General features: G+C 43.8%; 3 protein-coding genes across 4 annotated transcripts in view; 1 reads left to right on the forward strand and 2 right to left on the reverse strand.

Moving 5' to 3' along the window:
• Positions 1 to 592, reverse strand: part of SLC38A6 (solute carrier family 38, member 6) — a 40,936-nt gene extending 40,344 nt beyond the window's left edge. The window contains exon 1 of the mRNA XM_010584188.1: positions 521 to 592. Within this exon, the coding sequence (XP_010582490.1) occupies positions 521 to 592 (72 nt within the window). The remainder of the gene's footprint in view (positions 1 to 520) is intronic.
• A 637-nt stretch (positions 593 to 1,229) lies between these two features.
• TRMT5 (tRNA methyltransferase 5) lies at positions 1,230 to 5,820 on the forward strand. The gene is made up of 4 exons (XM_010584160.1): positions 1,230 to 2,026; positions 2,436 to 2,560; positions 4,119 to 4,773; positions 5,742 to 5,820. The coding sequence occupies exons 1-4, from the start codon at positions 1,357 to 1,359 to the stop codon at positions 5,804 to 5,806; spliced, it is 1,515 nt and encodes a 504-aa protein (XP_010582462.1). The 5' UTR covers positions 1,230 to 1,356; the 3' UTR covers positions 5,807 to 5,820.
• A 3,382-nt stretch (positions 5,821 to 9,202) lies between these two features.
• Positions 9,203 to 12,874, reverse strand: part of MNAT1 (MNAT CDK-activating kinase assembly factor 1) — a 115,281-nt gene continuing 111,609 nt past the window's right edge. For both annotated transcript variants that reach the window (XM_010584163.1, XM_010584162.1), the window contains one exon: positions 9,203 to 9,781. In XM_010584163.1, the coding sequence (XP_010582465.1) occupies positions 9,617 to 9,781 (165 nt within the window). In that variant the 3' untranslated portion in view covers positions 9,203 to 9,616. The remainder of the gene's footprint in view (positions 9,782 to 12,874) is intronic.

A 12,874-nucleotide genomic window follows, 5' to 3' on the forward strand; every position in this document is an offset into this window, starting at 1 on the left:
CCTCCCCCGATTTACCTCAGATTACTCTGAGGGAAAAACGGGGCAAAGGGGGATCTTGGAGGGACCTTGGTTGCGGGGGAAGGGCAGGCCTTCCCGTAGGCGGTGTTGGGGAGGTGTTAGTCCTCGTCCTGGCTGCAGGGACCTCCGGCCAGACCCAGCTGGGGGGGGGGGGGGGGTTTACCGGCCCCCGAGAGGCCCATGCAAACTGGGTCAGCAGTTTCCAGCTAGGGAGTAGGGGAATGCCTAAGAAAAACACCGGGATGCTCTGGCCTCTGGATGAAGTTTTTTTTCTCCTCTGTAGCAGACGTGAAGAATGTAATGTTTATTTTTGAGTCAACAGGGAAAGGAGGTGCGCTTTGCCAAAAACTTGGCTTAGGGAAACGAGCTGGCTTGGAGATGTGGGGAGTCCCAGCGAGGAGCTGGGATTTGTGGGGGAGGGAGGGTGGGAGCGGGGCCAGCTTTGCTAAGGGTCGAGCGCAGCTCCTTTTTTGAAGAAGAGACCACATGGCTTGTTACCCACAAGGAGGGCAGCAACCCTGTAGATGTCTGAGGCAGACAAGAGAACCGGTTTCCTTTCAGAGCTGGTTTGCATCTCTCCTGTCAACCCCTAATCTTAAAACAAACTTCCCAAGAAGTCAGGAGAAATGACAGCCTCACATACTACCTAGCCCCTTGGTTCCTGCCTAGGAGCAGCCGGTGCAGAATCAGTAAAGTTGGGCCCCTTTGGACTGGCTCTAGTGGGGGAAACCATTTAAAGAAGCGTACAGCTACTTTTCAAGTCCCCGTCCTATGAATGAACTGTGGAGAGGGGTTCACTTGCTGAAACAGGCATTACTAATGTTTCTCTGTACCTTCAGGGGAATTCTGCATTTAATTCATGGTCTTTCTGGCACGCAGCTTGTGGAGCAAAGACACTACGGAGCGAGTCTTACCACTGGGGTATAGGAGGCAGAAATCACCGAAGAGTGATTATGACCGCTATTGCTAATAACTGTTTTCTAGCAACCACTGCTTGGTAATGAATTTTATCGGAGACAGAAGGGATCCAACAGTAGGATCAAGACGGTAGAAATTTTTCCATGTGGCTTACTGGGATTAATATCACATTTATTAGAACAAAGAGAGGTCATTGTTTTTTGGCAGGAGGGGATTATCTCACTGCTTAAAGTTAGTTAATGTTTAAGTCTAAAAATACATTTGTGAAAGGACAGAAATTTGTAGTATATTATTTGTAATAAAGAGCTTTACTAAACTATTGTGGATTGTTTGGTACAGATGGAAATTCTAGTTTAAGAGAACAGCAAATCCATGTGATTTGCAGCCTTTTTAGTGGAATGATTACATAATGTCTATAAAATGAATAATTTCTCTTCTAGGACTTTATGGAGATTTGGATACTCTGCCAGACTACTGAAAACTAATCGTTTTAGGACAGCTGCATCAAATACATCATTTCCAGCAGTTTGGATGCTATTGGCGCAATATTCTGGCAGAATACCTGGGCTGTTTGTAGTAGTTAAAAAAAATAGGTTTTTTACAATGCCTGAAACTGTGGAGGATAAAGCTAATCTAGAAGTGTATTCGCCACATCCTGAAGTGCGTGGGATGACACTACTCAACAGGGAAGCTTTTAAAAGGACAGTTGTTGTTCCAGTTCTTAAGGTCAAGAAAGAAATTGTAAATACTTTGCTGAAGTCCCTAAAACATACGGTACTACAGCGTCCTGGTCTAAAGCGAGTGGTTGAGGATCCAGAAGATGAGGACAGTAGACTTGTCATTCTGGATCCTCATAAAATACCAGAATTCTCATTAGGGGAATCAGACCAAGAGGTATTAAAACAACTTAATGTTCGTCCTGAGGTGTCCAAGTATAACTTGGAGCTGACCTACGAGAATTTCAAGTCGGAGGAGATCCTACGAGCAGTCCTTCCTGAAGGTCAAGAAGTCACCTCTGGATTTAGCCGTGTTGGTCACATAGCTCATTTGAATCTTAGAGATCATCAGCTACCATACAGACATTTGATTGGTAGGTAAAACAACTCTTCTCAAAAAAGTAATTAATATATTTTGTATAGTCTTAGAAAGATATTTTAACAGTTATCCTGCCGATAAATTATTACTTGTACAAAGAAAACTTTTGAGTGCTTTTCACTGCTTTATATTTCGACTTTAAATAGCCTTGTGCTGATGCTGTAGCAGTGCACAGAAGGCACAGTTCTCTCCTCTTACAGTAGTTGTGGTCTCCCTTCACTGAGCACTGGGTCAGGGTAAAGTACGTGCCTTAGAAAGATGTCATGTCTGCAACCCTGAATCATTAGAGTTGTTCTAATACATGCTTAGTTTTGTTAACTGTAAACAGCACTGTTTGTATCTCTTAGTAGAACATTAAGAGGTTGTAGTCCCTTAACCAGAATATCTTTTGCCCTCTCTTTCAGGCCAGGTTATAATTGACAAGAATCCGGGGATCACCTGTGTAGTGAATAAAACCAGCATAATTGACAGTACATACAGAAATTTTCAAATGGAAGTGCTCGCTGGAGAGAGCAACCTGGTAACCAAGGTACAGGGTTTTTTTCCCCTGTTATTTTGAATATAATATGTTAAAAACCAAAGGCATCTACTGGAAAGATGTGATGAAGAGATGCTGTTAAGACCATTCCTTTGCACAGTGCCCTTCATGACACCTGTTTTGGAGTGTAAAAGTTGGCAGTTACTTCTACCTTCCTTTGTCCTGGTCTGCTAAGAGCAAACTCACAACCATAGGGATCATGAACATAAGTATTCTTTCAATTTCACAGCCTAGATTTTAATAGGATGTAAAAGCAGCTGAAGTAAAGGTTTCTTACAGAGATGCTAATTACAAACTTGTAGTGAGGGGTGTTTCTCACTCTAAAGCCAAAATACTTAGTGGATTTGATGTAAGAAAATGCTGTTTCTTAATTTCACCAAGCATTGTACAGTGGCTGGTACAGAACGCAGGATTGTGTTTTTTAAATCTCACCGGCTTTGCAACTTAGGCAAGATTTTGTCTATGCCTTTTTCTGTCAGCAGCAAGACAAACCTCCTCTCTCCTCTGTTCTGACATTTTTCAGGTTTAAAGCACTATGTAACTGCCAAGTATTCTTCACTCAGGGTTTCTTGTCCTTAGCTGGAAACTTGGCCACTGGTTCGACCAAAAAATATTTTTTCCTAACTGTTAGCAGTTTTATACTTTTAGAAGAGAAAACTTTAGATTACCAAATAAAGAAGATGAATAGCTTGGTAGAACATCCTGTACATGCAGAGAAGGCATTTGAATTGTCAAGGCAGAAGCGATAATCAAATATTATGCAGATGGTATTAGCTCATTAAGCATACATCTAGCATACCACTGAGCTGCACACCGAGGAGTGCCAATACGCTTCAGTATGTTTCTTGCTGGCAAAGCAAATGATGCAGTGATTTGGACCCAAAGTTACGTTACTTCAGCGTCACACAATTCAAGTGCGGTGGTGCAAAGTGAGTATTATCTTGCATCCCATTCTCATCTGAATAAATACTGTTTCTTTTTAGCTCTGTTCTTAAGATAGTGGTCATCCCGAAGTTTGGGTTTGGATCAGTTTCCAAACTCCGTCACCTTGAGAGATAAAATACAGTATTTCTTCATACTGCAGAATTTGCTCCCAGTGGCTTTAAATTTGGCTGACTGTTGCCATTCTTGTGCTGTATCATTCTCAGACACTTATTTACTATGTGGACTTTGCTAAGGAGGGCTTGAGGCATCTTCCCAAGGTCTGCTTTCAATAAAGGGGTTGTCAGCCAGCCACAAAGCTCTTGAAAAGCCTCGGAATTTTTTTTTTTTTTATGGTCGTTTTAAGTTGCTGCTTTATTTCCACCTGGTGATTGAGACATGCATAAGCCAGCCATCTGGATTGACAGTTGGAACATTCCTTATGGCTAATTCTGATGAGTAGATCTGTTTATACAAGATTCATGTGTACTACTAATGGGACAAATGTCAAGGTACACGTTACTGTTTGATAAAGCACCTTGGGTTTTAGCTGTCTTAATTACTAATAATGCTTAAACATGCCTGGAATTTGAACAGAGAGGCTTAAGCAAATTTTTTGGACTTTCAGGTCAAGGAAAATAATATTGCATATGAATTGGACTTTTCTAAAGTCTACTGGAACCCACGTCTTTCCACAGAACACGGCCGTATCGTTGAGATTTTAAAGCCCGGTGATGTCCTTTTCGATGTCTTTGCTGGGATTGGACCTTTTGCAATTCCAGCAGCAAAGAAAAAGTGCCACGTATTTGCAAACGATCTCAATCCTGAATCCTACAAGTGGCTCCTGCACAACTGCAAACTAAACAAAGTAGACAACAAAATAAAAGCATTCAACATGGATGGCAGGGACTTCCTCCTGGGGCCAGTAAGAGAAGAACTAAGTAAAGAGCTCCAACTTCTGAAAGAAGAACAGAAAACCTCTTTGCATATAGTCATGAATTTGCCAGCTTTGGCTATTGAATTTCTAGATGTTTTCAGGCATCTCTTAGCCGGAGAGCCATGCAGCGCTGCTGGCCTTCCCACGGTACACTGCTACGGTTTCTCCAAACACGACGACCCAGCCAAAGATATTCAAGAACGAGCTGAAGCTTCACTGGGAACCTCCTTGGATGGACGCTGCTCTACTTACCTGGTTAGAAATGTCGCACCGAACAAGGAGATGCTGTGCATTAGTTTCCAGATTCCAGCAGATGTGCTGTACAAGAGGCCCTGCCCTGATGAAGGTGAGGAACAAGCCCCCTTCGTGGCACTTGGATTTCAGGCTACACCTTTTGTTGTCTCAGGCTGGTCCCACCTTGTCAGCCCTGTGGGCCACTTCAGCCGTGTGACAGCGATGCTGTACTCCGGCGTGAGTGCGGAGGTGGCCGGCAGGACTGAGCGTCTGCACATGCGCAGCAGCTGCAGGGCTTCATGTGCTCTCAGCAACAGCGCTCCACTCCTCTGATCCCAGCATGAGCCTCCACAGAAAAAATGGTGGACTAGATAGGATCATCCCACAGGCCGTAAAACAGACCTTTATGCCCTAGATTGCCTACTGGGGGAGGATGAGGTATCTAATGCCAAGTACACGTTTCTATTAGCTAAATACTTCAGAACTGGAGCTTCATTTTCACCCAGGGTAGAATGGTGTACTTCCAAGTGACTGGTCCCAGTTCTGACCTTCTCTCTTACGCTTGCACGGACTCAGTTTAGGTCCGGAGTCACTACATCAGCAGAATCAGGTTCAATTTAACTGAGAAATAGATATCCTTAGAGATCTCTAACATTCAATTTGATTTTTGTTTTTTTTATAATTGGTGATTTATTTCTTGTAGAAGCTAGCTGGCTTCAGTGATCTTGGACTTTGCACTACATGACGGGGGGGGGAAGGCTTTCAGTCTGCAGTTACATGAACTGGAGGAAAGGAGGTTTTGATAAAGCTTTAATGCCATGAAACTTATCTTTACACTGTTGTTGGGTAGCACTGAGATGTACGTCAAAATGTAGCTCCATACAGATTTTTTGAAAGTCCTTTTTGGCGTTTGGTAAAGAACCCCACATGACTGCTGTAACAGTTTTCATTTGTGACTGGTAATCCTGATTTTGACTCTCATCTCTTCCTGTTAAATCCCTTAAGTGTTACATGGCTTGTGGTTTAGTTCAATCTGTTTACTGTACATTAAGTAACTTACTTTTTCTAACCTTCTTCCAGCAAAACCAGCCTCTAAACGTCTGCGTACCAGCAAAGATTTTTCTGAAGAAAAGTTACTGAGTTGAAGACTAGAGTTACGGTAACTACCTTAGCAGTTTGCGTAAGGTATACTTAGGTTACCTCTGGTTTACCCCTTGAATTATTTGAAGCATACCTGTGTTATCCATCTCAGGCGCCAAGATGCGTAACGCATGTTTCAGCTTTCCTTTGTGAGCCTTGCTTCCTGAATTTACCTTTTTTTTTAATTGTGGGATCAATAAGCAGATTGAAATTGTTGTTACTACAAAAAAATAAAACTTCACTTTTTTGTAATAAATGTGTTTTGGTACTTTTCTGCTCTTTTCACGCCCCGTGATAGTTCAGTGACACAGACTAGGATAGTTTTTTGCTATGTCATTTTGATACTATGGGGTTTGTGGCGAAAACCAATTTTTATATTTTGTCGGGTCTAGCAAGATGACTTGTATAACCCTTGCATTGGATTCTCTTGGACAAATTTTTTTGGTGTTCAAGAATACTAGGTTACTGTTAGCAGACGCACAAACAAACAGCTCTTGTGTAAGCAAGATAACCTTTCAAAAACTTAACCCAAGATACAAAAAGTCCCAAACAGCCGTGTACACTTGTTCCTAGGCTTTTGAGTAGTAAGTGCTTTTTAACACTGAGATTTAGTTAGGGATTAGTTGACTCCTACCTTAGTGTTTGCCCACCGTTAAAGCAGGAAAGACTGTAATGCCGTTTGCACAGTTGCAGATGACGTACTCGCTTGCGTTGGAGCACTTGACTGAAAACCAGTACCTGGCTGAACAGTCCTCTCGTCTTGAAACTGCGTCCTCCTGCGGCTTTTGTGCCCCTGCCCTCTCCCAGCTCTCCCCCTACCTCCCTGAGTGCTCCTCTGCTGCAGTCCCTGGATGATCTCTCTGACTGGCTGCCTGTGTTCTGCAGGGATTGGAAAAGCCTCTGCCTTTGATTTCCTTTTCTTACCCATCCAAACTATTGTTGGGCAATGTCAACCACAAATAGTTTCTTGGGACAGAGAACTCGGATCACCCTCTCGGTTTCAGATGTTGTCCAAGCTCAGAGCTCACGCCTAGCAACTCAATTACCAGATGTCCGTCCCCCTCCCTGGCTCTGCTGCTGTGGCTCCATCACTGGGGCCGGCGACCTGACATCTTGGCTCTCACCCAGAGAACCACTAAGGCCCGTGGACTTGTTTTCCTCACGCCTCTGTTACAGCCTTTCCCTTGGCTACACAGCCTGTGCTTTTGAGCAAGCCTTCGCAGCTTGGTTACCGCTGGATTGCATTTATCAAACCAGAGGAAAACAGTCATCGTGACTCACTCGTACTATCTTGAAAGCTGCTGTACAGATTACTTCCCTAGTCTGCCACTCCAGCCCCAGCATTCCTCCACTGGCCTTTAAAATGGTATCGCAGCAGCTTTAACCTATTTGTCCTTGCTGTCAAGGACGGGCACATCGTATCCTTTCCCTACCAGTCACTGCTCCTCTAAGAGCAAGTGCTGGACTCTTGCCTCTGGCCTGCGATGCTATCTCTGCTGTCTGTTACATCTTCTAACACCACTGCATGCTTTCCTACCGCTGTCCTGTGGGTTTCCCATAAACATTTGAAAGCTGCTCTTGTTCTTCAGAGCCCTCCATAAACACTGCTTTAGCGATAAGGCCCTCGACCATTCTGGAATGGTGCAGTCACCCTATGATCTACACTAATGCGCCTGTCTGTGCTGCTGGAGACCGTGGGTCCCTTTGTGTGCATTGCCTCACAGTCCAAATTTAGGGCTTCTTGACACTACTGCACTAACAGAAACCTGTCTTTGATCACCCTTTTTGTGTTAAGCAAGTCAAATACATAACTCCAATTTTCAGCATGTGACTATCCCAGGGCAGGGAAGGATTTTAGTTCTTAAAAGTTTTGTTCGCTTAAGGATTAAATGCCATTGTTATTTTAGCAGCACAACTTTAGTTTAGATGCCAGTTAATGCATTGTATGTAGCTATACTGGTAACCAGGGGTTTTTCCACATTTCTGTGCAGTTGCCACTTCTGCGTATAACCCTCCCACATGAAATAGCAAACGCTAGCCAATGTACATGCAAGTTGCATGAGTGTACTTAAATGATACGTATGAATATGCATATGCAGTTCTGCATTCATTAGGGCAATGACCTGAGGCTTTACAAACTGAGTATAAAGCAGATCATTGATGAGGCGTATCTTTACCAGTCTGGGTGAGCCCGGAACAGTACAGACTCCCCCTGGTTGCTGCTACTCCCTCCCAGGGTCCCGAGCTGAGTCTCGGGAGAACCGCCACTATCTTCTATCTGGGAACAGGAGACAGGCTGTCAGGTATCTGTGACAGAGAGAACGAACTCCCGCAGCTTCTGGCTGCTAGGAAAACAATCAGCTAGGCCCCACGGTGGTGGCAGCCATCTACCATGAGTGAGGGAACAGATAACTAAAGGGCATGTCAACTTTCAGGCCTTACAGCCGAAGGGAGAGGAGGAAGGACCCCAGGTGGAACGCAGCACTCGTCTCAGGGCTAGGCTACAACATAAGTGCAAGCGTACGAGTGATTTCTCATGTGCACTGCACAGCCAAGTCCTGCAACACCCGGCCACGGGCTTTCTGTCTAATGCCAGGCCACCTGGCCCTGGCAGGGAGCAGTGCTCTGCAGGCTATCATCTTTTCTACACCTCTGCCTCATGTGTAATGTTACCTGTTGGCAACTATTCTGGGCACAAACAACAGGATTTCAGAGAAAGGGCAATGGAAATTTTGGTGCTTCCCCCCACTTCTGCACCGAGTCTGGAATAGAGCTTTTTCTTCTCTTTATTACAACATAGAAAAAATACGTTCATTTAGTACACTCCTCAGAGCAGTATTCAACAACTGCTAATGGATGACCCATAAAATGCAGTCCAGGCTTTGCTCTAGAGGTGCTCGCTGTCCTGAGCAGTTTCCAGTCTCCTGCAGTTTATAGACACTCATGGCCACATATACACACATCCCGCCACAGAAAGCCTATCTCTGCTGCGATTAGTCTATGTTCCACTACAAGGAGAGGGGAAGGAATATGTCAAAGCAGCAGATCAAGTGGCCAGGGTCATCCCAAAAGCCAGACAAAGGGACGTTCCTGCCAAAAGAAGCTCCTGAACACGTAACAGAAAAGTTGCCAACAGAGCTAAACAGGAAAAAAACAAAACCAGTTTTGACCACTTTAATGACCTAGCCTTGTCTCAAGGCTTCTTAGATTGCTTCTAGAGGAACTCAGTTGAAAGACTTTGAGCTAATGATTTCTTTTCCAGACAAAGGTAAGAACATCAGGACGGATCCTGCACAAGAGTTGTGTCAGCATAGTTCCAGGGTTTCTCATCTCATCCAGCTGGCAGGAGGAAAAACCCACTTGTCTGAACTGGGGAAACTAGTTTTATGGGAAGAAAATGTAGGCTTGAATATTGACACTAAATGTTATAATCAAAATGGCATTTAAATGCTTGTGCAAATAAAACCCTGCAATAAGAGTAAAACCACAAACTTTAATAAAAAAGTCTGGCTTTATTTAAAAAAAATTTACAAGTGTATTTCTTTAAACCTCAAACATACACAGCTGAGTTATTCACATCTTCCATTAGATGTGGCTTATTGCTTCAGCCTCCCTCAGCAAAGTGCCACATGACTAACGAGTTTCCCCCTCCACAAAAATGTATCTACCATTTTACAAAGCTCTCGTGCAGACTTTTTTTTTTTTTTCCCTTTAACACTTAAACACAGCTGGTTTTACACAGAAAAGTGACTGCAGCTTAGCCGTTGTGCAGATGGCAGCAATTTTACCCAACCTTTGCCGGCTTGATTTGTTTCTCACTCCGTTTGGCGTCCCTTGATCACAGGCTGATGCACACTGGCTAACTGGGGTGCCAGAAAAGACCACTGAAAGCATCCTGTAAGGCTCGGTAACAAGCAAGAGAAGAAGTGTAGCCCCCAGCGAGATCCTGTGGAGAGGCAGCTCGTACATGGTTGAGATACCTAAAACAAAGAGAAGCATTTAGAACAGAAATAAACACATGAAACACCTGCATAGTTCACTGTACAGTGAGATTGAGGCTACTTTTTGGGAGGAAGCAAGGAGACACAAGCTGCCTACTGTTAGCCACCTACAAACACATCGGTATAAAACTTCCATTAGTTAAAGCAATGATGATGCTTGCACACCTTCAGACAAGCTGCCCAGCCAGCACACTGAAAAACCCAAGCTCTTTGCAATAGGTTGCACAGGGTGAAGTACACTCCCTGGTTTGTTATTTTCTGTGCTTGCTCTGGGAGAAGGGTTACATTTTCCTCCCTTTGGTAGGTCCTTCTAAGACGATGATGATGACAACACATGTTTCCTGTGCTCCCACAGGAATCAGAGGGTTTCAGCTCTGTCCAGTTAACACTGGGTGCTTCCAAGAGCCGACTGTGCCGGTTGCTTTGATGACAACAGGGCTGAACTCTGCTCTTGGACCTATCTGTATCTGGTGTAAGTCCACTGACACCAGGGAATTAGATCTGTAGGAGGCTATCATCAACCTTTTGGCTAAAGAAGCCTCTAAACTTCCCCATTAATTAAGCATCATCACCCATTTGCAGAGCCATCTAATTTTACACCAAACCAGCCAGACCGATGAGTTGACATTGAAACACACTACCTACGCTGGCACTGCCGCAAGCTCTTGGCTCCCCTTAGCTCCTTCTGAGGGCTCAGACCCAGCCGTGCACGCTGAAAGCTCCCATTAAAGGTGTCTGCTCAGGGGGGCTTGAATGGTTTCATTCAATGCTGTAACCCTATTTTTGCACCCCACACAGGACATACAAGACCAGATTCTCAGCTAGTTTTGCACCAAAACCCCATCAAATACAAAGACACAGACATAGGCTGTAGCCTAGCACGATCAGCACAACGACCATCTCAAATTCTGAACACCAGATAAAACACCGTAAATGAGAACTGCTTTTCACAGCGGCCATGTAAGCCACTGAGCTTCAGCTAGCTGTTTTGATTCATCGCTTGGTACATGTTGCTCCTGGGAAGGTTGAGTCATTCCACCTCTGGCTTGGCAATTCAAGCATAAACTTGCAAAACGCATACAGCCTTTTATAACGTTATCCCGAGAAACCTAAAACAGCTGCACTTTTGGCAGGAAAATACAGGACCACCAGTAAAATATCCAAAACAGTTGCATCTTTTAATTTATGACTGTACACTGTTTCCATAAAGAGTATATAAAACAGGTCAGATTTTATAGGTAAGACATAATAAACAGTCATACCCATTGATGCCATAAATGCATAGAAAAAGAGGTTACTTAGAAATGATTAATTACAGTTTTAAAACTGTATTTCTTGCACCTAGTAACCACAATGCACAGAAATAAGCAATATTTCTCAGTGATTGTTGGTGAGATGCTAAAGTTAAAAAATTGAATTTGCCTCCTGTGGCCGAGTTCAGGTGAGCTCTGCCGCTTTGTACCAACTTGCGACAGAGTTTGGTCCTCACTGCTGGACACTGGTTCTCACCAGCACAGGCACAGACGTTAGGGCACAAACCCTTTCAATAGAGTTTAGTCCAAAGCAAATCTACAAACACAGCAGCAAACCTGGTCCCGTGTCTTAGTCTGCAAGGGAAGATGGTCTGTAGAGAGCTCCTGTTTTGTGGGAGAATGCATTTAATAGATTTTTTTTTTTTTAAACATTCTTGTTACTTGTTCCTTAATATTTTAGAAGGAAAATCTCATCCTTCCCAAAGGCCTTTTACAACTGCTGTGGGAAACAGGAGCTCCTTCCCCCAGCCAAGAATGATGAAGGGATACTGACAACAACAAATTTCCTTCAAAATGCCAGTGTGAAACTACCTCCACCCTCCGAACCCGAGAGTCTTACAAAAATCAATTCCCATCTCGGATTTCACTTCCATCATGTTTATCTCATTGCACAAACTTCATTTTCCACTCATGCATGGAACAGTCCAGAGAAAACGGGATTACTTTACACTTCTACACTAACAAAGGTTGGTTGTGTGTTTTTCATTACTTATCTTTTGTTACTTATGTATCACTAAAAGGAGAGAGGGAGAATCTATTGTTTCCCTTTTTTTTTAGGTCATCTGAAATTGGGGCATTAGTTTCATAAGAGGGCCTGATTTACAGCTATTACAGCATTTATAGTTAATTGGTATGTGATCGCTGAAGCAATACAAAATCATTGCCAAAAAGGCTCAGATCAACTTTTACTACGGCAACCTCCGTCAATTCTCCTTACTCCTGTGAAACAAGCACGACACGCTCCGGCTGGTCAAGTGAGGTCTTTATTTTCCTGTTAAGTATCTAAACTTACTGCTCTTGACCCATTTAATTACTGTGGTATACCAGGCAATTGCAAAGAATCTGCCGCGCTGAAGCCACACAATGAGAAGTGAACGTTTCGCTGGCTTTTCCACACCAATCCCCATCTGTGCTGCCTGAATCCGGCTGTACCCTTCGCAGGAGAATCTCTCTGAACTGGATTCCTGGGGTTTCTGGCAGAGGTCAGCACATCTTTTCATGTACACCTTTACAACAGCAGCAGGAAGAAGCGCTTGCCAAGTTTTATTTCCAAAAAGTCAAGCTCCGTTAGGTCTGGGGACCTGGAGGTAATTGCTCTCACTAGTTAGCAAATTCCAGCACACTAGGTCTGTTTTTCATAGGTTTATTTTAAGTACCTGTAAATCTTATAAGCAGAAACCAGGAAAAAGAGGTTTGCTTTTTCTGGTGCACAGTTTTTTAATGTAACTTGTTTTTACTGAGGGCAGACTAAACTCTGAAGTTAAAAAAAGCCTGTGCTATTATTTTTGAGCGAGGCCAAAGGGCTGTGTGTTCTCTGCCCCACGGTTTCACACTTCCCATTCACCGTAATGCCTACACTCCGCTTCAGGCCCTGCCCAAACAAGTCCCCTTTCCTTCGCTGCAGCCATTGGATGTTGATCTTCCCCATTAACCTTTCACGTCAGTTAAAACACATCGTATTTTGTTCTTCATGAGCCTTCAGGGGGCTCATTCCTGACCTTTAGTTTCTCATCAGCATGGGGGGGGGGGGGGGGAGCCC

This window comes from Haliaeetus leucocephalus, unplaced genomic scaffold (assembly GCF_000737465.1).
Source record: "Haliaeetus leucocephalus isolate CR32 unplaced genomic scaffold, Haliaeetus_leucocephalus-4.0 Scaffold944, whole genome shotgun sequence".
Classification (NCBI taxonomy): Eukaryota; Metazoa; Chordata; class Aves; order Accipitriformes; family Accipitridae; genus Haliaeetus; species Haliaeetus leucocephalus.